The sequence below is a fragment of the Neoarius graeffei genome, chromosome 12 (genome assembly GCF_027579695.1).
Source record: "Neoarius graeffei isolate fNeoGra1 chromosome 12, fNeoGra1.pri, whole genome shotgun sequence".
Lineage (NCBI taxonomy): Eukaryota > Metazoa > Chordata > Actinopteri > Siluriformes > Ariidae > Neoarius > Neoarius graeffei.
In genome coordinates this window covers 8831385-8857201 of record NC_083580.1, presented here as the reverse complement: position 1 = coordinate 8857201, position 25817 = coordinate 8831385, and the positions used below count along the sequence as shown (strand labels likewise).

At 38.6% G+C, this 25817-nt stretch overlaps 1 protein-coding gene across 1 annotated transcript in view; it reads left to right on the top strand.

Annotated features, from left to right (window-relative positions):
- Positions 1 to 581: 581 nt before the first annotated feature.
- Positions 582 to 25817, top strand: part of dnai1.2 (dynein, axonemal, intermediate chain 1, paralog 2) — a 113474-nt gene continuing 88238 nt past the window's right edge. The window contains exons 1-8 of the mRNA XM_060934980.1: positions 582 to 697; positions 9860 to 9928; positions 10246 to 10332; positions 17767 to 17847; positions 18711 to 18837; positions 18926 to 18978; positions 19084 to 19239; positions 25078 to 25137. Coding sequence (XP_060790963.1) covers positions 656 to 697; positions 9860 to 9928; positions 10246 to 10332; positions 17767 to 17847; positions 18711 to 18837; positions 18926 to 18978; positions 19084 to 19239; positions 25078 to 25137 — 675 coding nt within the window. The 5' untranslated portion in view covers positions 582 to 655. The remainder of the gene's footprint in view (positions 698 to 9859; positions 9929 to 10245; positions 10333 to 17766; positions 17848 to 18710; positions 18838 to 18925; positions 18979 to 19083; positions 19240 to 25077; positions 25138 to 25817) is intronic.

Sequence of the window (25817 nt, the reverse complement as noted above, 5' to 3'; positions counted from 1 at the left end):
CCTTCTTGCTGTGAGGCGACAGTGCTAACCACTACACCACTGTGCCGCCCTTATGAATAAATCTTATAAAAAAAAAAAAAGATAAATGTTGACAAAAAAATGATACTATGTTTGTTGTTGTTGTGAACGATCGAGTCGCCAGAGGTCCATAACCGGGGTCCGTAACTGGGGTCTGTACCGTAGGATACGGACCTGCTCGCCAGCCAATCAGAGCGCAGGATTTGATGGAAACCGGACCAAGAAAAAAATAATTTTTGTTATAAGATGTACTCAGGCTGCCAGTCAGTGTGTGACCTGGCCCTTTGAAAAATCCTAGCTACGCCCCTGTAGTATTCTGCTGCTTAAAATGTAAAAGATCTCATATCAGTAAAGAACTGAAACAGAACTGTAAAATGAAGGACGGTGTGTGTGTGTTTAATTTATGCTCATTGGTAAGAACACACCACTGTTAACAAACACTAGTAATGAACAGCCATCTTGGGACGAAGGGGAGGAAAGGATTGGGGAGGGGAGGGAACGCGCATGCGTATGCGCATTCGTTTCTTCGTTTCCATGACAACCCAAACCATAGCAACTAGCAATACGGCTGTGTGTCTCATCCAGAGTTAAAGAACACGTTAAAGAAGCCAAAGTCAGCAGAAGGAGCTGAAATAAGATGCCGGTTTTACAGAGAAAAGAAACAGTGCGGTCCAAACAGGTAAAGCTGAAACAGGAAGCCGGAAGTTGTAGAAAACTTAGCTTATTTTTGGGCGAGTGAGGAACTAATTACAAAACAAACATTCATTTCATTACCGCAGTGGATGAGATGAGCTCATGTCCAGAATCCGAATCCGAATCATGTGGAGTGACCAAGTTTGTCTGTAATAATAATACTAATAATAATAATAATAATATAGAGCGGTGGCTACAATAATCGACACCTTAACGATATTTTTGGTCATTGCAAAACTAGAAAAGACTTTCAGTATGTAAACTGTGCATGAATAATTACTCAAACTGACACTGGAAAAAAATGAGTTGGTTCTTGATTACTTCGATCAGATCACGTGATATTGTTCCACAATTATCGACACCTTAATGATATTTTGGTCGTTGCAAAACTAGAAAAGACTTTCAGTATGTAAACTGTGCATGAATAATTACTCAAACTTAGACTGGAAAAATGAGTTGGTTCTTGATTACTTAGATCAGATCACGTGACATTGTTCCACAATTATCGACACCTTAATGATATTTTGGTCGTTGCAAAACTAGAAAAGACTTTCAGTATGTAAACTGTGCATGAATAATTACTCAAACTTACACTGGAAAAAATGAGTTGGTTCTTGATTACTTCGATCAGATCACGTGATATTGTTCCACAATTATCGACACCTTAATGATATTTTGGTCGTTGCAAAACTAGAAAAGACTTTCAGTATGTAAACTGTGCATGAATAATTACTCAAACTTACACTGGAAAAAAATGAGTTGGTTCTTGATTACTTAGATCAGATCACGTGACACTGCTCAACAATTATCGATACCTTTGTCCACAGTTATTGACACCTTAACGATATTTTTGGTCGTTGCAAAACTAGAAAAGACTTTCAGTATGTAAACTGTGCATGAATAATTACTCAAACTTAGACTGGAAAAAATGAGTTGGTTCTTGATTACTTAGATCAGATCACGTGACACTGTTCCAGAATTATCGACACCTTAATGATATTTTGGTCGTTGCAAAACTAGAAAAGACTTTCAGTATGTAAACTGTGCATGAATAATTACTCAAACTGACACTGGAAAAAAATGAGTTGGTTCTTGATTACTTAGATCAGATCACGTGACACTGCTCAACAATTATCGATACCTTTGTCCACAGTTATTGACACCTTAACGATATTTTTGGTCGTTGCAAAACTAGAAAAGACTTTCAGTATGTAAACTGTGCATGAATAATTACTCAAACTTAGACTGGAAAAAATGAGTTGGTTCTTGATTACTTAGATCAGATCACGTGACACTGTTCCACAATTATCGACACCTTAATGATATTTTGGTCGTTGCAAAACTAGAAAAGACTTTCAGTATGTAAACTGTGCATGAATAATTACTCAAACTGACACTGGAAAAAAATGAGTTGGTTCTTGATTACTTAGATCAGATCACGTGACACTGCTCAACAATTATCGATACCTTTGTCCACAGTTATCGACACCTTAACGATATTTTTGGTCGTTCAAAACTAGAAAAGACTTTCAGTATGCAAACTGTGCATGAATAATTACTCAAACTTACACTGGAAAAAAATGAGTTGGTTCTTGATTACTTAGATCAGATCACATGACACTGTTCCACAATTATCGACACCTTAATGATATTTTGGTCGTTGCAAAACTAGAAAAGACTTTCAGTATGTAAACTGTGCATGAATAATTACTCAAACTGACACTGGAAAAAATTGAGTTAGTTCTTGATTACTTAGATCAGATCACGTGACACTGCTCAACAATTATCGATACCTTTGTCCACAGTTATCAACACCTTAACGATATTTTGGTCATTGCAAAACTAGAAAAGACTTTCAGTATGTAAACTGTGCATGAATAATTACTCAAACTGACAATGGAAAAAAATGAGTTGGTTCTTGATTACTTAGATCAGATCACGTGACACTGTTCCACAATTATCGACACCTTAATGATATTTTGGTCATTGCAAAACTAGAAAAGACTTTCAGTATGTAAACTGTGCATGAATAATTACTCAAACTGACACTGGAAAAAATGAGTTGGTTCTTGATTACTATTAGATCAGATCACGTGACATTGTTCCACAATTATCGACACCTTAATGATATTTTGGTCGTTGCAAAACTAGAAAAGACTTTCAGTATGTAAACTGTGCATGAATAATTACTCAAACTTACACTGGAAAAAAATGAGTTGGTTCTTGATTACTTAGATCAGATCACGTGACACTGTTCCACAATTATCGACACCTTAACGATATTTTGGTCATTGCAAAACTAGAAAAGACTTTCAGTATGTAAACTGTGCATGAATAATTACGCAAACTTACACTGGAAAAAAATGAGTTGGTTCTTGATTACTTAGATCAGATCACGTGACACTGTTCCACAATTATCGACACCTTAACGATATTTTTGGTCGTTGCAAAACTAGAAAAGACTTTCAGTATGCAAACTGTGCATGAATAATTACTCAAACTTACACTGGAAAAAAAATGAGTTGGTTCTTGATTACTTAGATCAGATCACGTGACACTGTTCCACAATTATCGACACCTTAATGATATTTTGGTCGTTGCAAAACTAGAAAAGACTTTCAGTATGTAAACTGTGCATGAATAATTACTCAAACTGACACTGGAAAAAATGAGTTGGTTCTTGATTACTATTAGATCAGATCACGTGACATTGTTCCACAATTATCGACACCTTAATGATATTTTGGTCATTGCAAAACTAGAAAAGACTTTCAGTATGTAAACTGTGCATGAATAATTACTCAAACTGACACTGGAAAAAAATGAGTTGGTTCTTGATTACTTAGATCAGATCACGTGACACTGCTCAACAATTATCGATACCTTTGTCCACAGTTATCAACACCTTAACAGTGATTCATTTTGCCCTGCGTCATGCGTATTTTACGCAATTTTAAAATAAATGACGCAGATGTTTTGCTTGTGGTGCGTATTTTTGACGCAAGGTCGCACTCGGAACATCCTCGAGTTACTTCTCTTCATTCAGGACATAGAGCGAAGGGATGTAGCTCGAGGTTGTTCTGAGTGGCAAGGTCCTAACGACGCTATATTTTTCTCGTTCAACATGACTGAACTGTTGTTATAATGCTTCATTTATCGACTACTATAGTCTTTTTTTACTTGGCGGGCCTATATTTAGCTTCGTTTAATTCCGTCAGCAACGTGTCGGCAATTTCATTGGCTGGAAAGCTTCGGCATATGCAAATCCTTTCCAGCCTCGATTTGAAGCAAGTGAAAATAGCTCTCTCGTACTAATCGATAAAATTTATGTTTGCCAAAGCATTTCTTTGCGGTAATAAAAGATCGATCTAAATTTGTTTCTACTTACCAAACATATGAATAGCGCCTATCAAATGGGAAATTCAGTTAAAGTTTTGCTATGGTATTCAGTAAAAAGGTTTAGAAATTTAGGAAATATGAATTAATAGTAGAAAATTTTTCATTGGATGATATAAAAAGATTGACCAATCGAGATCGAGTTAACAGAAACACTAGGCGGAAGTAGCATCGGTCAACGATAAGGAGTGTTTACATTAACAACGCTACTGCAGTACATTTGAAAACGCATTTAATGTGAAAATCATGCCAAATAAACGCATGAAAGTGCAAAGCAAATTGATTTCTTTGTGGGGTCCGGGAGCAAGTACGTCAAGCACAGACTCGAGTACGATTGACGATGATACAGCGGACAAGACTGAAACAGAGAGTGAGAGTGAGACTCATGCCATGTACACACGTAGCCGGGTATTTTTAAAACCGAACATTTTCCCCCCCTCCGTTTATAAAAATGTTTTATCCACACCACCTCGTCTTCGAAAAAAATCCCTTCCACACATAACCGAACGTCTGCGTTTTCAATCACATTCATAAGCATTCCAAACCTGTAGATGGCATTATTTCCCCAAATCCTACCCCCTAATCACATCGCCTGTGCTCTTGGAGCAGTAGTTGGGCTTCTAAAATTAAACATGTAAATAGCACCTGCACAATAATTAACGCTTTCAAGGCACTACTCCGATCCATTACTCTTTAGCTAGCCGCACACTACGCCGATTTTCAGCGTACCGAGCCAACTGAAGTCGCGAGTCAGGCGTAAAGACTAGTTTTCGATGGTACCGACTCATCTCACAGCCGATTCGAAAAACTAATCGGGAGCCAGACTGATCGGCGAGAGTCGCGAGCAATAGCCAATCATATCTTTCGCATATAACACGTGACATCATTAAACACAATTTCTAGCGCGAGAAATACGTGTTGGTAGCACCTAATGCAGGTATATACTGTAATTCCATAGACTGAAGCTTTATCCATAGACACAGTGGGCTGGAAAGCCACTCTGCTCAAGTTGTGTGGCTGAATTCCAAATCGCTTTAACTCCCCTATATAAGTGCACTATTTAAGGTTGGAAATAATAGCTCATGCAGCCTAGATAGTGCGCTACATATTCCGTGTTGGGTCATTTGTAATTCAGCCTGTAGCATCTTCAAGTGTTGGATTTAACAGTAACTATATCCAATAGCCAATCACAAAGCTATTAAGTTGTCACGTGTCGCTTCAATCGCGACTGCACTCGTCAACAGTCGGGTGATATGTGCGTGCCCTGTCGGGAGTCGGCTCTGAAATGGGTCGGTTCGGTACCGCGTGGATCGCCGTGGTGTGCGGCTAGCTTAAGTCCATGCTTAATCTGGCTTCTGCAGTAAACAAAGGTCGCACGTTTGACGTCAGGGCAGATTTGTTGTCATTTTTTTGGCGCAGATTGTGACGTTCTAAAACGCAAAACTCCGGTTATCTCTGTCTACACGAAAAAGCATACACGGAGTTTTCAAACATCTTCACTTTGCCTGGAGTTTTTTAAAATATTCGTTTTTGATGTGTTTTCATGTGGATGACAGGCCAAAACGTAGAAAAATATCTTCGATTTAGCAGATACCCGGCTACGTGTGGACGGGGTCTTAAAGTGATGCTGGGAAACCTGGGGTAACAAAGTTGAAAATAAAACGTAAATTCAACAGGAAATGGATGGCAACCTACACGTGGCTCAGGTATGAAAGTGATGAGATGGGGGGATATTCTGTTTAATTCCATACTTTTTTCTTTTTTTTATTCTGAAAATTGTTATTGTTATTGTTTGCTTAGATGAATAGCTCACACAATTGTTCACATGTTGGAATTAAATTATAAGTGTGAACAGTGATAACTATTGTGTTTTTTGTTTTCAAAGTGTGTATTGTAATTTTGACTCACTTTGGAAATTTTTGACTCACTGATTTAATATGTGGTGAGTCAGTTTGACTCATAGTCATTAGGAGCAAAATAAATCACTGCCTTAACGATATTTTTGGTCGTTGCAAAACTAGAAAAGACTTTCAGTATGTAAACTGTGCATGAATAATTACTCAAACTGACACTGGAAAAAAATGAGTTGGTTCTTGATTACTTAGATCAGATCACGTGACACTGCTCAACAATTATCGATACCTTTGTCCACAGTTATCGACACCTTAACGATATTTTGTTCATTGCAAAACTAGAAAAGACTTTCAGTATGTAAACTGTGCATGAATAATTACTCAAACTGACACTGGAAAAAAATGAGTTGGTTCTTGATTACTTAGATCAGATCACGTGTCACTGCTCAACAATTATCAACACCTTTGTCCACAGTTATTGACACCTTAATATTTTGGTCATTGCAAAACTAGAAAAGACTTTCAGTATGTAAACTGTGCATGAATAATTACTCAAACTGACACTGGAAAAACAATGAGTTGATTCCTGATTACTTAGATCAGATCACGTGACACTGTTCCACAATTATCAACATCTTTGTCCACAGTTATCGACACACTGATGATTATTTATTTAAAATCATCGGTATGTGGTATTAAGTAACATAGTTTTTATTTAAAATTTGTTTTATATAGACTTATATTCAGAGGTGGATAGTAACAAAGTTACATTTACTTTGTACTTAAGTACACTTTTTGAGTATCTGTACTTTACTTGAGTATTAATTTTTTTGGAAACTTATGACTTTAAACTTCCCTACATTTGAAAGACAAATATCGTACTTTTCACCCCACTACATTTCTATCAAGGTCTTCGTTACTATGACGCGGCTTTGAAAGTGGATGTTTTTTTTTCCCTTTTCTTTTCTAAAACATGATTGTTTTTTCCCAGGTGACACTGAGACAACCGATCAGTAATCACTAGAGTGACGTCACGTCCATAGACTGTGTAAAATCAAATTCAATGATTTCTCAGCAGCGTTATTTGAACACGATCAGTTGATGGCAGAATGGAAGGAGGCGGTTCTTCTGGAGAATCCACGCACTCATGGCTTCACCTAGAACCCATGTTTCAGTTTTCTGAAAGGAGTAAAGATTGGTTTTGTTTTAAATGTTTGCTTTGTTTGCCTAAAACGAACCACATCATGGTCTTCAAAACCTCGCCGTCCAACCTGTGGAAGCATATTGAGATATGTAAATGTTTTATTCCAAGAGAAAGCTTGCAGTGAAGTTGTCTGTGCTTTTCGAGCTAGCGATAACGTTGCAGTCTGGTTAGTCAAATGACTTTCTATGGATTTGTCCGCCAAGTTGCCGTAGCCTTGTCCACGGCTAACGATAACACATAGCTAGTTAACTCGGACACTGTTAATTAGCATGTAAAAATGGAGTTACGCTAACGTGTAATGTTAACTTATCTGACGTCCTTTCAGAAATGTTTTAGCATAATTATTTTCTGAGCAAGCTGCATTTACAGCTATTCCACCGTCTTCATGATTAACATAGACATACTGTACATGTGTGCGCACACGTTTGAACACAACCATGGTGCTTTTTGGGGGTGGATAGGAGTGTTACGATTAAAAAAAGAAAAAATTAAATGACAGTGGCTCTTTTTTGTCAATTCAGTTGTATTTGATTTTGTAACGTTCAACCAGGTGTTTATTCTACAGGTTCTACAAGTTAGTCAGTAAATCCAGTCGGTTGCTTCAGAGGCATTAGGTTTTGTAAGCGTTGTGGTAATAATACAACGGTGCGTTGACAGAAAATGTACTTTTAATACTTAAGTATTTTTAAAAGCAAATACTTCAGTACTTTAACTTGCGTAAAAATTTGACTGGACAACTTTCACTTGTATCGGAGTAACATTTGACCAGTGGGATCTGTACTTTGAATTAAGTAATGAAGTTGGATAGTTTGTCCACCTCTGCTTTTATTTAGTACAAAATATCTTTTATATAAATATATCGATGTCGGTGTTTATATAAATGAGGAAGTAATTCTAATGTCTGTAAACTGATAATGTTGAACCTGTGTCAGAAAATGTTTTTGTTCCACTTTCTACCCACTTTCAAAGTATTTTCGTAGATCACATTTCGTTAATCATTCGTTGTTGTTTGTATTCATTTCTAGTTTTGTAGTTTACCAATAAATATCAACAGGCAATTGAGATTGTAACCACATGAAAATCCAGGTCAAAGGTCGCATGTCATTCCGCAAACCAAAATATAAAATGTCTACTGATACTGTCATATGTGGTAGATATTTACAACAAACTGAAAAAAAAAAATGTTTTCGCGGTCCGGTTTCCATCAAATCCTGCGCTCTGATTGGCTGGCGACGGACCCCGGATACGGACCTCTGGCAACTCGATCGTTCGCAACAACAAACATAGTAGCAATTTTTGTCAACATTTATCTTTTTTTTAAAAAAATAAGATTTATTTATAAGATTTTTATCAAAAATCTTATAAATTTTTGCCAGCATTTCTCAGGAGAATAGCATTAATTTTACAGCATGGATAGCGATAACGACAGTCTTCACAGCGAAAGCGAGTTTTACGACCCTGAGGAAGAAGAAATAAAAGAAAACATTTCAGGAGAAAGCTAAAAACCTCTAACTGTTGCTAACGCCGAGCAAAAACATGGCTGAATCCTGAATGACTCCTATTTGTATAAATAGGGGACTACATAGGTGACAAAATGTAGTTTTTTTCCTGCCATGGAAGTGCACTTGTATACCGAGGAGGAAGCCATTTGCATTACAGCCGTGAATGAGGATTCAAAATGGCGGCTTGGTTTGGTTTTCCCTTTCGGGCGCTCTCGTTTTCTGTTAGAATTTGGTAAAGAAAAAAATAAATATATTATTTACCAGCTTAAGGTCGGTCCGTATGGTGAAATACCGTGACCTCGGCCTTGAATACTGACCTCGGCCCAGAGGGCCTCGCTCAGTACTTTCAAGACCTCGGTCACGGTATTTCACCATACGGACCTCCCAGCTGGTAAATAACGTGTATATCTTCTGAATGGAATCGAAAAATCTGAATATTTCAAGCATGTCATTTTTTATATGCTTGGAATTTAATTCTGGTGTAATTCTATTTATTGCGATCAGATTCCAAATACTCTATAAACATCCCATTCTGTTATGAATCAGAAAAAAAAATCACAGCACTTTTATTTATTTTTTTAAAAGTACTTCATCTACTTCAACAATGTTACACAAAGATCGATCCATAACAGTTGTAAATGTCACTTAATTCCACAGGGTGTCGATAATGGTGGACACCGGTGAAAGTGATCGCTATTATCGACACCTCACGGACGTGACTTCTCAAACACACGTTTAGATACAAAACTGTGACTGTGAAATGAAAGAGTCAGAAACAAAGTAGGTTTTGACAAGGAGATGATGAAATATCGGTGAATTTGATCAGTAAAAACATGTCTATGATCTTTCCATCATGCTTACCTGCGATGATGATATCCGGGTTTTCCAGAAATTGCTGATCATGTTAAAAAAATTCCATCTCAGGTAACGAGCTGCGTCATCAGACAAGAAGATCAAAGGGCGAGGCGGGCCTTCCGGTTGATTAATTAACCAATAATAACTGTCACTGAAACTCACCTTTGTAAAATTGTTTTTATTGGTAAATCTGAAAAGGTGTCTAATTATGGACTGTCGATAATTGTAGCTGCCGCTCTAAATATTGTATAATGCAGATAGTTTAGATATATTGTACATAATATATATGTATATAAAACATTTGTCTAATGTTTGAATGTCGTTAATGTCTCACACAGAGATTGAAAACTCGACCCTCTTTAAAATCACCTGCTGGAAAGGCATCCAGAGTCTCCAGCAAAAAGAAGGTTAGTTGGAAATTTCCAGATAATTCAGATCAAACACACTTTGGATGTTCTCCTCATGCCTGCATGGGTTTCCTCTGGGTGCTCGGGTTTCCTCCAACAGTCCAGTGACATCCAGGTCAACTGGCCACTCTATAATTGTCCATAGGTGTGAATGTGAGTCTGTCTGTCTGCGATAGCACCCATAGATTGGCAACCTGTCCAGGGTGTACCCCACCTCTCTCATCAGCCAGGATTAGCTCCACCTTACCCGTGACCCGCAATGGACAAGCAGTGTCAAAAACGAATGAACGAATAAACACAGTTTTTTCACTGTACAGGAGGATGAGGTGAGAACAGATACTGGAGACGGAGAGGAAGGGATGTCTCCGGTCAAACCTCCAGACCAACTGGGCCTGACTGAGGAGGTGAGAACACGCTAGTGAAGGGTTTTTAGCCTCCTAAAAGAGTTCTGCTAGCAAATAAATTTTAAGGGTGAGAGAAGAAACATTTTAACATACAGCCTGTTCGAATCTGGGTTGTAAATTTCATATCTTTGAAAAAAAAGTCATTTCATGTGAGAAATAAATGGTTTTGAAGGTTAAAAAAAGATGAATAGAATTACACTACCGTTCAAAAGTTTGGGGTCACTTTGAAATGTCCTTATTTTTGAAAGTAAAGCACTGTTCTTTTCAATGAAGATCACTTTAAACTAATCAGAAATCCACTCTATACATTGCTAATGTGGTAAATGACTATTCTAGCTGCAAATGTCTGGTTTTTGGTGCAATATCTCCATAGGTGTATAGAGGCCCATTTCCAGCAACTCTCACTCCAGTGTTCTAATGGTACAATGTGTTTGCTCATTGCCTCAGAAGGCTAATGGATGATTAGAAAACCCTTGTACAATCATGTTAGCACAGCTGAAAACAGTTGAGCTCTTTAGAGAAGCTATAAAACTGACCTTCCTTTGAGCAGATTGAGTTTCTGGAGCATCACATTTGTGGGGTCGATTAAATGCTCAAAATGGCCAGAAAAATGTCTTGACTATATTTTCTATTCATTTTACAACTTATGGTGGTAAATAAAAGTGTGACTTTTCATGGAAAACACAAAATTGTCTGGGTGACCCCAAACTTTTGAACGGTAGTGTGTAAAGGCATCACAAAGGTTCATTTAAAAAAAAAAAAAAAAAAAAAAAAAAAAAAATATATATATATATATATATATATATATATATATATATACACACACACACACATCTGACCCATAGTTTTTATACACTTTAATATAAGCATTGTGAGATGCTTTTCTGTGCAACGTGGTTGTAAAGAGTGGTTATTTGAGTTGATATAGCATTCCAGTCAGCTTGAACCAGTTTGGCCATTCTCCTCTGATGTTGCAAAATGACTTGTACAGTATTGTAGAAATTTCACCCTTAATTCTGTAGAGCCGTATTTTGATAAGTACGATTAAAACTTTTTTTTTTTGTGTCATCGTGTTGTAAGAATAAGTGTAACAATAGCACACTGCGCATACGCATACGCATTAAAATCACCAGAACGGCGAATCGTGATCTCGCGATACGAACAACTGATCTCGCGTTATCAAAGGTGCACAAGAACGAGTGGCGAAGCCGCGATGCCATCGTGTTGTAAGAATGTAAGAATGAGTGTAACAATAGCAAAACTTCGTAACCAATCAGCACTTATCCTGATCAAGTTCGATTACCCGTTCTACTTCTTGATAAACTTCGGAACCAGAAATGAAAGAAGGGAAACCTCATTATAACTTCATAGGATCGGAAGATAATCGGCAGATAAAAAGAAAAAAGAAATTCACCTCGTGGTTCGCCAAGGCTACCGATTCGATATCAAGTAAGCGGTGTTTATTTTAAGAAAATTTACCTTTTGATTATCACAGCTTTTGTTTGGGCCTTCTGAAAGATTTTGTAAGTTTTTTCTTTTAGCTTTTTGGCAGATATCTTGAAACGCCGATATCAAACTTCTGCTATTTGCTTTAATTTAAATTTTTTTTTAAGAGTCTTTACACGACACTTGTGAAACAAAACGTGCTCATTGGTACTAAATAATGCTTCTAAGACAATTCGTGAACAAGTGCTTTCTTTCTTACTAGTTTGAAAATAGATCGAGTTCACAGCACTGTATTTTGAACAAAAAAGACAGTAAATAAAATCGGTCGCTAAAACACTCCAAGCCCTGATGCTGCTCACAGCTTGGTGATGCTTGCAAGAGATGAGGCGAGAAGAACTCATAACATGTATATATGCTTTATTTACTGTATGGACATGGGATCAGAAAACTATTTTATTTATAAGCAGAAGCCACATGTACACGTAGGGTACCTACTTTATTTTTTTTTTAAATTCTGCAATTAAACTTCGACACATTTATCGTAGAACATCATTTGTGGTGAAGAAAACAGTTTTTTGAAGGACTGCTGTTTAACCAGAGCTAGCAACCGTGCTATAATGGTGATGTTATAAATCATCCATCTTCACATGTGGCGTTTTTGTGCTCGGGTGCTTCCTCCACCACCCAATTAGCTCATATCTGTCTGGCCATTGTAGAAGATACAGTACAGTGATTCTTTCAGAAAGATTCCTTCCGAACGAGAAATTACTTTTAATGAGTGGTTTGCTTTCTTATAGCACAGTTCAATTTTCAATTCAACTTTATTCACACACAGTATATAACGTGAGAAAGAAAATCGACTTAGTACAGTTATTTATAATAGAAAGTAGGTACCCTATGTGTACATGTGGCTCCTGCTTATAAATAAAATAGTTTTCTGATCCCATGTCCATACAGTAAATAAAGCATATATGGGTCTGTCTCAGAAACTGGGTACTGTGGGGGTCCCCCACTAAATATACTCACAGTCAATAAACTATATGGTTTTGAATGGTGATGTTGGTTTTAATTTGAAATAAAATGATGAAAGAAATAATACAGATAAAACTAAATCTTTAATGTGAATACTCGATTCAGAATTTGGCAAAAATCTGCAAATTTGTGGAAAAATGGCGGCTTGATCTGGGACATGATAAACGGTCGACTACATCGCGTTCCCTTAAAAAGGTTGTAGTCCGCTGAAAAGTCTACAGTGATCACTAATTGTATTTGAAGTTGTAACTTTATACACCTAAGGATTGGTGCGCTCACAGAATAATCATAACCGTAATAAAACATCACGCAAAATATTTGATCACCGTCGTAACTCCATTTTCCGCAAACCCCAAACCAATACGATCGTGTGTTTTGATCTAAACGGAAAGCCTCAGGGTCGAGGTCACTACCTCACCAAAAGTAGTAACTTAAAATCACTACACCGTATAAACATTTAGTTATAAATCTGCGATTTTGTTTTTTAAAACGAAAGCTGAAAGTTAGGTATAGAATATGTTTCTTACAGAATATGTTACGATGGTAGCTGGTCTTGTATGAATTTCTGAGCTATAAAATGAGTTGTGGTCTATTTTTTACCGTAGCGTGTTATTTGTGTGCGGGGAAGGACGCACATTAACAATTTGCATGTGTAGAATGGAATTTTCCACTCCAACAGTTAGAAGTTGATTGTGTTTCCATTTGCGGTCTTTCTGTTACGCGGGTGATCTGTTCGGACGTTATCGCTGAAAAGGTGAGTTTTGGCAGTTTTATTTTGTTTTAGTCTTGCAGTATAAGGCAATAGAATGTTTGTTTCTTTTTCATCTTACTTTCAGATTTCGGAGTGTTTGCGTATTTTTGGCCAATATTTTGCAACCATGGTCAATTTACAGTAGATCGAACTTTTGATAGAATCTACGGCCAGTCATTTTGCCCCGCCCCCGCCTCGCGCTCCGTCCGGTGCGGTAGTGATGTCCCATTGCTCGCGCGCCGCAGCAGAGACCCGCGCGACCTTCAGCCGGTACAGTCGCTGTTCTTTTACCACCGCCGTTATTCTCATCTTTCCGGCGCGTTCTTGATTTTTCCATCGTGTCCTATTTCGCCGTATCAAATACCCAAACTGTATCATATTATTCATATTTAAGTGAATAATCAATTCAGTCATCATAACTTGGCATTTTTAACCCAAGCAATCAAAAAGAGGAAATTTATTCAGTAGTTTCACTCATCTGTGAAGGAGGGGCTTTAATTCTTCATGATGGAGTTATTTTATATGGAAATCAATTTTACAAAAGCATTTGAATTGTAATCAAAAAAAATTTCCACAGTGGAGGCCAGATAAAGCAAGATACTATCTTTATTCTTTAACATGACAAAAGAAACATTGAGTGTTAGGTAAATGGAAAAAAAAAGTTAAATTAGAAAATTTATTTTTTGACCATAATGTCCCAAATGAGAGACCGGTTTCTGAGACGGACCCAAATATATGTTATCAATGAGACTCGCCTCATCTCTTATAAGCATCACCAAGCTGTGAGCAGCATTTAGTTACCGATTTTATTTACTGTCTTTTTTGTTCAAAATACAGTGCTGTGAACTCGATCTATTTTCAAACTAGTAAGAAAGAAAGCACTTGTTCACGAATTGTCTTAGAAGCATTATTTAGTACTAATGAGCATGTTTTGTTTCACAAGTGTCGTGTAAAGACTAAAAAAAAAAGGTAAAAATTAAAGCAAATAGCAGAAGTTTGATATCGGCTTTTCAATATATCTGCCAAAAAGCTCATCTCATCTCATCTCATTATCTCTAGCCGCTTTATCCTGTTCTACAGGGTCGCAGGCAAGCTGGAGCCTATCCCAGCTGACTACGGGCGAGAGGCGGGGTACACCCTGGACAAGTCGCCAGGTCTGCCAAAAAGCTAAAAAAAAAAAAAAAACTTATAAAATCTTTCAGAAGGCCCAAACAAAAGCTGTGACAGTCAAAAGGTAAATTTTCTTAAAATAAACACCGCTTACTTGATATCAAATCGGTGGCCTTGGCGAACCACGAGGTGAATTTCATTTATCTTTTTATCTGCCGATTATCTTCCGATCCTACGAAGTTATAACGGGGTTTCTGTTATTTCATTTCTGGTTCCGAAGTTTATCAAGAAGTAGAACGGGTAATCGAACTTGATCAGAATAAGTGCTGATTGGTTACGAAGTTTCACTATTGTTACACTCATTCTTAGAACACGATGGCATCGCGGCTTCGCCACTCGTTCTTGTGCACCTTTGATAAAGCGAGATCAGCTGTTCGGATCGTGAGATCACGATTCGTCGTTCTGGTGATGGTTATGCGTATGCACAGTGTGCTATTTTTACACTCATTCTTACAACACGTTGACACAGTAGCTACCGCCTCGCTTCGCCTCTATGAGGCAGTAGCTACAAAAAAATTTTTGCAAATAATAGTTACTACAATTATTGGTGTAAGGTGTGTGTGGCTGTTGAAATAGTACAAAATTTTGCGTCAACAGCTACCCATGTCATATTACTTTTTTAAAAAAAAATTTATTTTAACTTTTTGTTCGAACAAGAGAACTATACAAATATACATTGCGGCTAAATACACACAATGCACTATAGTTATTTACACACAACTCTATGCATATTTTACACTAATGCACAAACACTGAGTGTATAAATTATCATAATAGAATTTTTAGGACCTAAAGAAAGAAATGCTGACTGTTGGTTTAAAATAAGATGTGATTTTAAGGCCGATTTAAATAATGGAAGCCATCCTAAGTTTTTGATTCTTGTGGGAATTTCCCTCCCAGATGTTGAAGACAGAAAATCGAAAGGAAAATTTACCAGAATTTGTTTTGAGAGGTGGACGAACAATATTCCCCTTCGCCGAAAATCTGGTGTTGTCAGAATATTGTTGATATATGAAGATAAGCTGAACACAGAGATGGGACTTGGAGGCATTTTAAGTAAATTCGATTGTATTTGTAGATTACTTTTTCCACAAAAGCAGCTTTACAGAAATCCTGATGTAGATTTAGAGCCCTAATGAGCAAGTCAGGGGTGGAGGAAATGCTTTAGCGCCACCTGCTGCTGAGAAAGATGAGAACAGGAAGGTAACATCTGGGAGATTGACTGACTGTAGTTTTCAAAATGTAGAATTTTAGACTGTGATTTCAGGATGGATCATAAAACACTTATTATTGTCTTTTAAACCTTGGTACTTGCCACAAATACGAAACAGATAGCCGACAATGTGAAATAAATGATTTTTCAGAGAAAACGTCATAATGAGAACAATTAAAGCTAGCCGGCCTTTCGATTTCATAAAATCGGTGAAATTTAGTTCCGTCTGAAATGTGGTCATTGTGATATATGTTTATTTCTGTAATATCTCACAAAATATCAGGCCATTCTGTGGCTGTGAAGTGATTTAATTTGAGGGGATTAAAGCAAATAATGTGCATGAAATCGCTCGCTTCGCGCAGTCAAGCAGACAGAGGAAGTCCGTGTGTGTGTGTGTGTGTGCATGCGCAGGTTTACCTTTGAGCGTGCACTGACAGTTCCATCATTCTGTCGCTAAACGAACAGCTGATCACACCGAGGTGCTCGCTGAGCGCCGATATTTATTAGTTTGGTCCTGCGTTTCCTTTCCTTCGTATAGAACATAACACCTTTTCTTCTCGCTTTCTTTCCGTTACTGTAGTCGCTCTTTCACGTTTCATTCGCACACTCACGTCCTCCATTTTTCTCTCCTGTTTCAAATTTGTATCCCACAATGCCTTCGAACGGGGAAAGCCCACCATGTGATGCATGACGTAGTATGTTGAATTGGGTCATGGTGAAGCAGGAAAAAATAGCGGAGAATTTATGGCCACGTGGCCCAAAAGTCATGAATCGTTCTATTAAAAAAAAAAAAAAAACAACTACTCATAAAATTGGAAGTCTGTGATTCGAATTCAGTAGCTTTTGGTCCACTAAACAAAAATAATAAGGTGTCGGGGAAAATTCTTTTCATGACCTACACTTGAAAAATCTGAAAGGCAGTCTAGCTTTAAGTTTTTGTGATTTACATTTATGCATTAGACCAAGCGCATTAAAATAAACCTGCTGTTATAGAAAATTAATCAACACCTACTGACAACCAGAATCAAGAATTCAAAAGCATCCAACTACACTGTTGGACATTTAACAGTTATTCCACGTAATCGAGTCGTACATGAGCGGATATCTGACGAGGCGCGTAGCACCGAGTCGACTATAAGCCGTGTACGACGAGATTGAGTGGAATAACTGCTTTATTCTGTCCACATTCACTGGATTTTGAGAAACAGAGCATTTTTGTTTTTATTTTTTGCAAATTCAATAAAAAACTTTGTACAAAATGTCCAACAAAATAATTTCCGCTTAGAATGTAAACAAACCGGCGACATGACAGGAGCAATTTGTGAAAAATGTAATAATAATAATAATAAATTATTATTATTATTATTATTATTGAATTAAAAAAAAAAAAGATACGTTCTTACCATCAAATACTTTCATTACATATTTTTTTGCTTTTTTTTGCGGTTTTGTTTTCGAGTAGAGTTTACTTCATCCTCGGTTGGTTCAGCAACACGCACCGCCATTTTGTTTTTGTCTACTCACGGTATATGAGCTGATATCCTAGTAGTAGAGTAGCCAATCAGAGCACACGATTGCTCATATCCAGTCAATGTGAACAGAATAAATATTAATAACATGTGAAGGCATGTGGATTGTAAAAGTCCCTAGAATTATTTGATTGATTAGAAAAAAATACTACACTCTTGGCTGAAACAAGAACTATCATTGTTGGTTTTTTTTGTTGTTGTTGCCTGGCAATTGAAGATGATCTGCCGAGATCAGATCTTTTCTTTTTTTTTCTTTTCAGATTTCATGGTTTCTTTTTTGTTTCGTGTCTTAGGAGCTGAATGAGGATATCACATTAATGCTGACAGCAAAAAACCCACATGCTCCACAGAATATCGTCAGATTCAACTTCATGGTAAAGTGTTTTCCAGAATTACATCACTCTTTCTTATTGCTGTTTCTGTTTGCAAAAGTCTTAGGCACCCTATTTTTTTTTTTTTTTTTTTCATTTTTACACGTTCATTCGTGTTTTTTTTTTTTTTTTCCCAGCACAAAATTAAATGTTACAGAAAAAACAAGTTTGTAAATGTCTGAGCAGCGTATTACATAAGAGACGACTTTTGAGATTAAAAAAGAAAACATCATGAAGGCTGCTGGGTTTTGGGGCAAAATGAAGAAGCGAGTGTGACGGTCAGAGTGTACAGAAGAACTGGAAGATGCTCAGGAAAACCTACAGCTCATTTCCGCATAAAACTCCAGTCATTGGACCTGAGATTGCTATTTTTTTTAAAGCAAAGAATCGTCTCACACCAAATATTGACTTTGTTTCATTTATTATACTGTAAGTTGGCCTAGTGGTAGCGTGTCCGCCTCTCGATCGGGAGATCGCGAGTTCTACTCACGGTCGGGTCATACCAAAGACCATCATAAAAATGGTACCTACTGCCGTCTGGCAAGGCACGCTGCAATACAGATGTGAGTGGGGAGTCAAACTCTCGCGGTTACCAGAGGACCCGCCCCCCACTGTAACCCTAGCTATGTAATAGGCGAGAGGCCGAGGGCTACGGAAACGGAGATCGGCGCCGCCCTATGCGCCACATGGCGTGGAAAGGACTTCATTTATTATGGCTTACTCATTACTGTTTATAGTATTTTTTTTAATGTTGAAACATTTCATTTCATTGGCATTTTTGCTTGACAGCATTTCTTAACATGTGCCCAAGACTTTTCCACAGTACTGTACACATCATGCCACTGAACACTGTGTGTATTCCTCAGGAGGGTTCCTATAAGCCAGTCAGCAGCGTGGATCAGTTTATTGTCGACTTTGCGCTGGGAGGGAACCTTCTGCACAAGGATTCTGATGAGGCTCGAAGGCAAAGCGCTCGTGAAGGCGTTGCAGAGGGTAGGACGGTTATCTGTCAGCATAAAAATGAATGAATAAACACATCATGATACAAGATTAAGACTGACTGACTTGCTTATGGTTTCAGAAAAAGAGCCTGAAACCTCCGAAGCAGAAAAGGAGGACAAACCGGAGACTCCGGTAATAAAAAATACTCATAAAAATACTCATGTTGTAGGAAGAAATTAAGCAAAAAGGATGCAGGCTAGAGTTGCTGGAGTGTTGAAGAGCCATGTTGTTGTGTAGGCAGACGGAGTTAAGGATGGAGACGAGACAAAAGACGACGCTGAAGAGGAGAGAACGGAAAGCGTGGACGTCCAAGTGAGGGAGAAAGAGCGCAAAGTCACCAACCAGTTCAACTTCTGCGAAAGAGGATCACAGACGTTTAACAACCTTCAAAAAGTAAGAATCGGCTCCGTCAATCCAGAACGCAGCCGCACTGTTTTCTCTGTCCGTTTAAGGAAGGAATAAAACACTCAGCGGCATGCTGTTATAGGAACATAATCAGTGATGGAGTGATGGGGTTTTACTTTTTATCCATTTGTTGTTACATTTAAAGGGGAACTGAAGGCGAATGTTTTATTATCAAAATTCTCTCTCATTTTATTAAATATCGGATTGCATTTCTGATCGCTATTTTGTCGCTGCTATAGCAAGTTATGAGTGTTTGAAATACGCTACGTAATATATCAGTCCATATGTCAAAGCAACGGCCGTAAACGAGATTCGTCGAGATCTGTGCGAGACATCGTAGGACGGAAGTAAAACGTACAGTGGAAATCAAAGTCACCAACATCTGCCAACGTTGTCAAAAGACATGCGCGCCCTCTTTTGAATGCTGACGTAATCAAGCCGGAAGTTTTCCCTGTGTCCGAAATCGCTCCCTGGGCACTATATAGTTGAGACGCCATTTTGTAGCGCTGTCCAAAACCTTAGTGAGGATTATGTGGGAAATGCGCTCAGTATAATATGGATTTATCACAAAATACGTGCATGTATTTATTATTTTTGAAAACCTACCAGCCGCCTGATCTGGCACGTTTTAATTGTGCGACAGTAATGACGTAAATACCAGCGGACTCGTCCTTATCCTGTCGTCTTTCCTGCTCTTCTCTACTCCACGTTGATTCGAAGTCGTCTGGAATAATCTCCATCACTGATGAAGCTGGCAAATCTCAAAATTAATCTAAATTGGAACGATATGGCGATCTGGCCGCTGTGTAAACGGTTTTCAAAATGGCGGCGCCGACGCTTCACATTTGAAGTCTCGCACAAGTCTCGTGAAGATCGCACAGAGAAGTGACGCCTGCCGTGGACCAAACGAACTACAGTTAGGTCCATAAATATTTGGACAGAGGCAACATTTTTCTAATTTTGGTTCTGTACATTACCACAATGAATTTTGAACAAAACAATTCAGATGCAGTTGAAGTTCAGACTTTCAGCTTTAGTTCAGTGGGTTGAACAAAATGATTGCATAAAAATGTGAGGAACTAAAGCATTTTTTAAACACAATCCCTTCATTTCAGGGACTCAAAAGTAATTGGACAAATTAAATAATTGTGAATAAAATGTTCATTTCTAATACTTGGTTGAAAACCCTTTGTTGGCAATGACTGCCTGAAGTCTTGAACTCATGGACGTCACCAGACGCTGTGTTTCCTCCTTTTTAATGCTCTGCCAGGCCTTTACTGCAGCGGTTTTCAGTTGCTGTTTGTTTGTGGGCCTTTCTGTCTGAAGTTTAGTCTTTAACAAGTGAAATGCATGCTCAATTGGGTTGAGATCAGGTGACTGACTTGGCCATTCAAGAATATTCCACTTCTTTGCTTTAATAAACTCCTGGGTTGCTTTGGCTTTATGTTTTGGGTCATTGTCCATCTGTATTATGAAACGCCGACCAATCAGTTTGGCTGGATTTGAACACACAGTATGTCTCTGAATACCTCAGAATTCATCCGGCTGCTTCTGTCCTGTGTCACATCATCAATAAACACTAGTGACCCGGTGCCACTGGCAGCCATGCATGCCCAAGCCATCACACTGCCTCCGCCATGTTTTACAGATGATGTGGTATGCTTTGGATCATGAGCTGTACCACGCCTTCGCCATACTTTTTTCTTTCCATCATTCTGGTAGAGGTTGATCTTGGTTTCATCTGTCCAAAGAATGTTCTTCCAGAACTGTGCTGGCTTTTTTAGATGCTTTTTAGCAAAGTCCAATCTAGCCTTTTTATTCTTGAGGCTTATGAGTGGCTTGCACCGTGCAGTGAACCCTCTGTATTTACTTTCATGCAGTCTTCTCTTTATGGTAGATTTGGATATTGATACGCCTACCTCCTGGAGAGTGTTGTTCACTTGGTTGGCTGTTGTGAAGGGGTTTTTCTTCACCATGGAAATTATTCTGCGATCATCCACCACTGTTGTCGTCTGTGGGCATCCAGGTCTTTTTGCATTGATGAGTTCACCAGTGCTTGCTTTCTTTCTCAGGATGTACCAAACTGTAGATTTTGCTACTCCTAATATTGTAGCAATTTCTCGGATGGTTTTTTTCTGTTTTCGCAGCTTAAGGATGGCTTGTTTCACCTGCATGGAGAGCTCCTTTGACTGCATGTTTTCTTCACAGCAAAATCTTACAAATGCAAGCACCACACCTCAAATCAACTCCAGGCCTTTTATCTGCTTAATTGAGAATGACATAACGAAGGAATTGCCCACACCTGCCCATGAAATAGCCTTTGAGTCAATTGTCCAATTACTTTTGGTCCCTTTAAAAATAGGGTGACACATGTTAAGGAGCTGAAACTCCTAAACCCTTCATCCAGTTTTAATGTGGATACCCTCAAATGAAAGCTGAAAGTCTGGACTTTATGTCCATGTCCATTATATAACTATAACTTGAATATGTTTCAGTAAACAGGTAAAAAAACAAGATTTGCGTCAGTGTCCAAATATATATGGACATAACTGTATTTTCTTCGGACTAGAATTGTGTCTTCTCTCATTTATCATGCAAATTCAGTTCTGATCGATGTTTTGGGTCGATCTTCGCTCGGGGCACAAAATTTAGGCCTTTGCTGATTTTCCTGATGTAAACAATTTGTCGTGGAGGTTGGTCCTGTCTCACAGCGTCACATTTCAGTTCTGTCGGATGTTTTGGTCGTCATGGTTGTTTTAACAGCAAGCCAGAGGACCTACTACGTCCTTGACATTCTGGTTTTTATTTTGGTGAGTGTTTATTTCAGGGCTGTGAAAAATCCTCGGATTCGTGGAATTCCGTGGATTTGATCGCAAAAATACCATTTTTGTAAATCGTGAAAAAAAATGTAGGCGGTGGGGGGACTCTGCTAATGGTTGGGGACCGTAATCACCGATGAGTACATTGTTTACTGGATCTAACGCCAGGTGTCTGTATTTTACGACATCGTACAAGCTATATATACACACAACATCGTAGAGTGTTTTATGACACAGCGCCATTTCTTTCTTACCATTTTCGTGTTCCTCTTTTCAAACACGTGTTGACAATATAGCTTGCGATTACAGTGCCTTGCAAAAGTATTCATACCCCTTGAACTTCTTCACATTTTTCCACCTTACAACCATGAACTTCAAAGTTTTTTATTGAGATTTTATGTGATAGACCAACACAGAGTAGCACATAATTGTGAAGTGAAATGAAAATGATAAATGGTCTTCAAAATTTTAAACAAATAAAAATCTGAAAAATGTGATGTGCATTAGTATTCAGCCCCCCTGCGTCAATACTTTGTAGAGCCACCTTTTGCTGCAATTACAGCTGCAAGTCTTTTGTGGTATGTCTCTACCAGCTTTGCACATCTAGACACTGACATTTTTGCCCATTCTTCTTTGCAAAATAGCTCAAGCTCAGCCAGATTGGATGGAGAGCGTCTGTGAACAGCAGTTTTCAAGTCTTGCCACAGATGCTCAATGGGATTTAGGTCTGGACTTTGACTGGGCCATTCTAACACATGGATATTCTTTGATCTAAACCATTCCGTTGTTCTGGCTGTATGTTTAGGGTCATCGTCTTGCTGGAAGGTGAATCTCCTTCCCAGTCTCAAGTCTTTTGCAGCCTCCAACAGGTTTTCTTCCAGGATTGCCCTGTATTTAGCTCCATCCATCTTCCCATCAACTCTGACCAGCTTCCCTGTCCCTGCTGAAGAAAAGCATCCCCATAGCATGATGCTGCCACCACCATGTTTCACAGTGGGGATGGTGTGTGCAGGGTGATGAGCAGTGTTAGTTTTCCACCACACATAGCGCTTTGCATTTAGGGCAAAAAGTTCAACTTTGGTCTCATCTGACCAAAGCACCTTCTTCCACATGTTTGCTGTGTCCCCTACATGGCTTCTTATGGCTGTCTTTCAACAATGGCTTTCTTCTTGCCACTCTTCCAAAAAGGCCAGATTTGTGGAGTGTACGACTTATAGTTGTCCTGTGCACAGATTCTCCCACCTGAGCTGTGGATTTCTGCAGCTCCTCCAGAGTGATCATGGGCCTCTTGGCTGCTTCTCTGACCAGTGCTCTCCTTGCTCGCTCTGTCAGTTTAGGTGGACGGCCATGTCTTGGTAGGTTTGCAGTTGTGCCATACTTTTTCCATTTTTGAATGATGGATTGAACAGTGCTTCTTGAGATGTTCAGAGCTTGGGATTTTTTTTTTATAACCTAACCCTGCTTTAAACTTCTCCAGAACTTTATCCCTGACCTGTCTGGTGAGTTCTTTGGTCTTCATGATGCTGTTTGTTCTTCAGTGTTCTCTAACAAACCACTGAGGCCTTCACAGAACAAGTGTATTTATGCTGAGAGTAAATTACACACAGCAGGACTCTATTAACTAATTAGATGACTTCTGAAGGCAATTGATTGCACTGGATTGTATTTAGAGGCATCAGAGTACAGGGGGCTGAATACTAATGCACACCACATTTTTCAGATTTTTATTTGTTTAAAATTTTGAAGATCATTTATCATTTTCGTTTCACTTCACAATTATGTGCTGCTCTGTGTTGGTCCATCACATAAAATCTCAATAAAAAACTTTTAAGTTTGTGGTTGTAAGGTGGAAAAATGTGAAAAAGTTCAAGGGGTATGAATACTTTTGCAAGGCACTGTAAGTGACGATAAAAGATTTTTTCAGTTTGTCGGTGTTGGAGAGACATTGTAGAGCGGGAGGATGGCGATAATGACCATGTGAAAAAAGTAGACAAGGAAAACGGTATCAAGAATCCGTGGAATTGGCGGTGGCTGGAATTTAAAGCCGGAAACGGATATCTTTACGAACACATCCGAAAGATCAAGGAACCACGCAAGGCATACTGTACATTATGCCATCAGGATGTAAAATACGGATCGGGAGGAAGAACACGCTCGGTCGATCACGTGCAGGGAAAGAAACGCGCAGAACTCGTGAAATTAAAGCTGTCAAGTTACAGATTACCAGGTATTTATATCTTGTTTGCATATTTGTCTGTTGATCAAGCATGATACTTTTTACTAAATGTTTGTTAGTGTTATAACTTATTTTTAATTTGCCACGCTGATCATCGTGTAGGGCGGCACGGTGGTGTAGTGGTTAGCGCTGTCGCCTCACAGCAAGAAGGTCCGGGTTCGAGCCCCGTGGCCGGCGAGGGTGTTTCTGTGCGGAGTTTGCATGTTCTCCCCGTGTCCGCGTGGGTTTCCTCCGGGTGCTCCGGTTTCCCCCACAATCCAAAGACATGCAGGTTAGGTTAACTGGTGACTCTAAATTGACCGTAGGTGTGAATGTGAGTGTGAATGGTTGTCTGTGTCTATGTGTCAGCCCTGTGATGACCTGGCGACTTGTCCAGGGTGTACCCCGCCTTTCGCCCGTAGTCAGCTGGGATAGGCTCCAGCTTGCCTGCGACCCTGTAGAACAGGATAAAGCAGATAGAGATAATGAAATGAAATGAAAATGAAATGATCGTCGTGTAAATGCATGCGCCCCCCCCGACCCCCTGCATTTTTTCCCCTCGGATTTTACCTTTTCCATTTCATAGCCCTGTTATTTAGATGAGTAATTGCACTTTTACTTGAGTAAACAATTCGAGTACTTCCACCACCACCCACAATAATAATAATAATAAAATTAATCATACAGGATTTTTTTTATCTCAGCTGTATGAATGTATATCTCTGTACAAGGCAGAAAAGAATCATATGTATAAAGATTTCATCGGAAACCAAATGATTTATATTTCTGCAGGAAAGAGGCTGCCAACCTGAACCTCCTCCTCGTACCACCTTCTCCGCAATGGTTAATCAGGTAAGAGCAAACAAACCCATTTCTTTTGTAATTAAGCTGTTTAATAGCTATGTGGAGATATGTAACGAATAGGCACGTAACTATTCAACCAATTCTCGATTCAATTCGATTTTCCCACGATATTTTTGGAAAAAAAATTTAAACGAAGAAAATTGTATGACCAAAAAATTATTTTCCGACTCTTTATCAACTTAAATATTCCTTTTGTTAAATAAAAAAAAAATAAGTTTCATTTTCTTAATAACCAACAATAATTATTTACCCACGCCTGTAAAGGTTGGATTAAAATATATACATGTTATTTACCAGCTGGGAGGTCCGTATGGTGAAATACCGTGCGAGGTCTTGAAAGTACTGAGTGAGGCCCTCTGGGCTGAGGTCAGTATTCAAGGCCGAGGTCACGGTGTTTCACCATACGGACCGACTTTAAGCTGGTAAATAATATATTTATTTTGTTCTTTACCAAATTCTAACAGAAAACGAGAGCGCCCGAAAGGGAAAACCGAGCCGAGCCGCCATTTTGAATCCTCATTCACGGCTGTAATGCAAATGGCTTCCTCCTCGGTATACAAGTGCACTTCCATGGCAGGAAAAAAACCTACATTTTGCCACCTATGTAGTCCCCTATTTATACAAAATTGAATCATTCAGGATTCAGCCATGTTTTTGCTCAGCGTGAG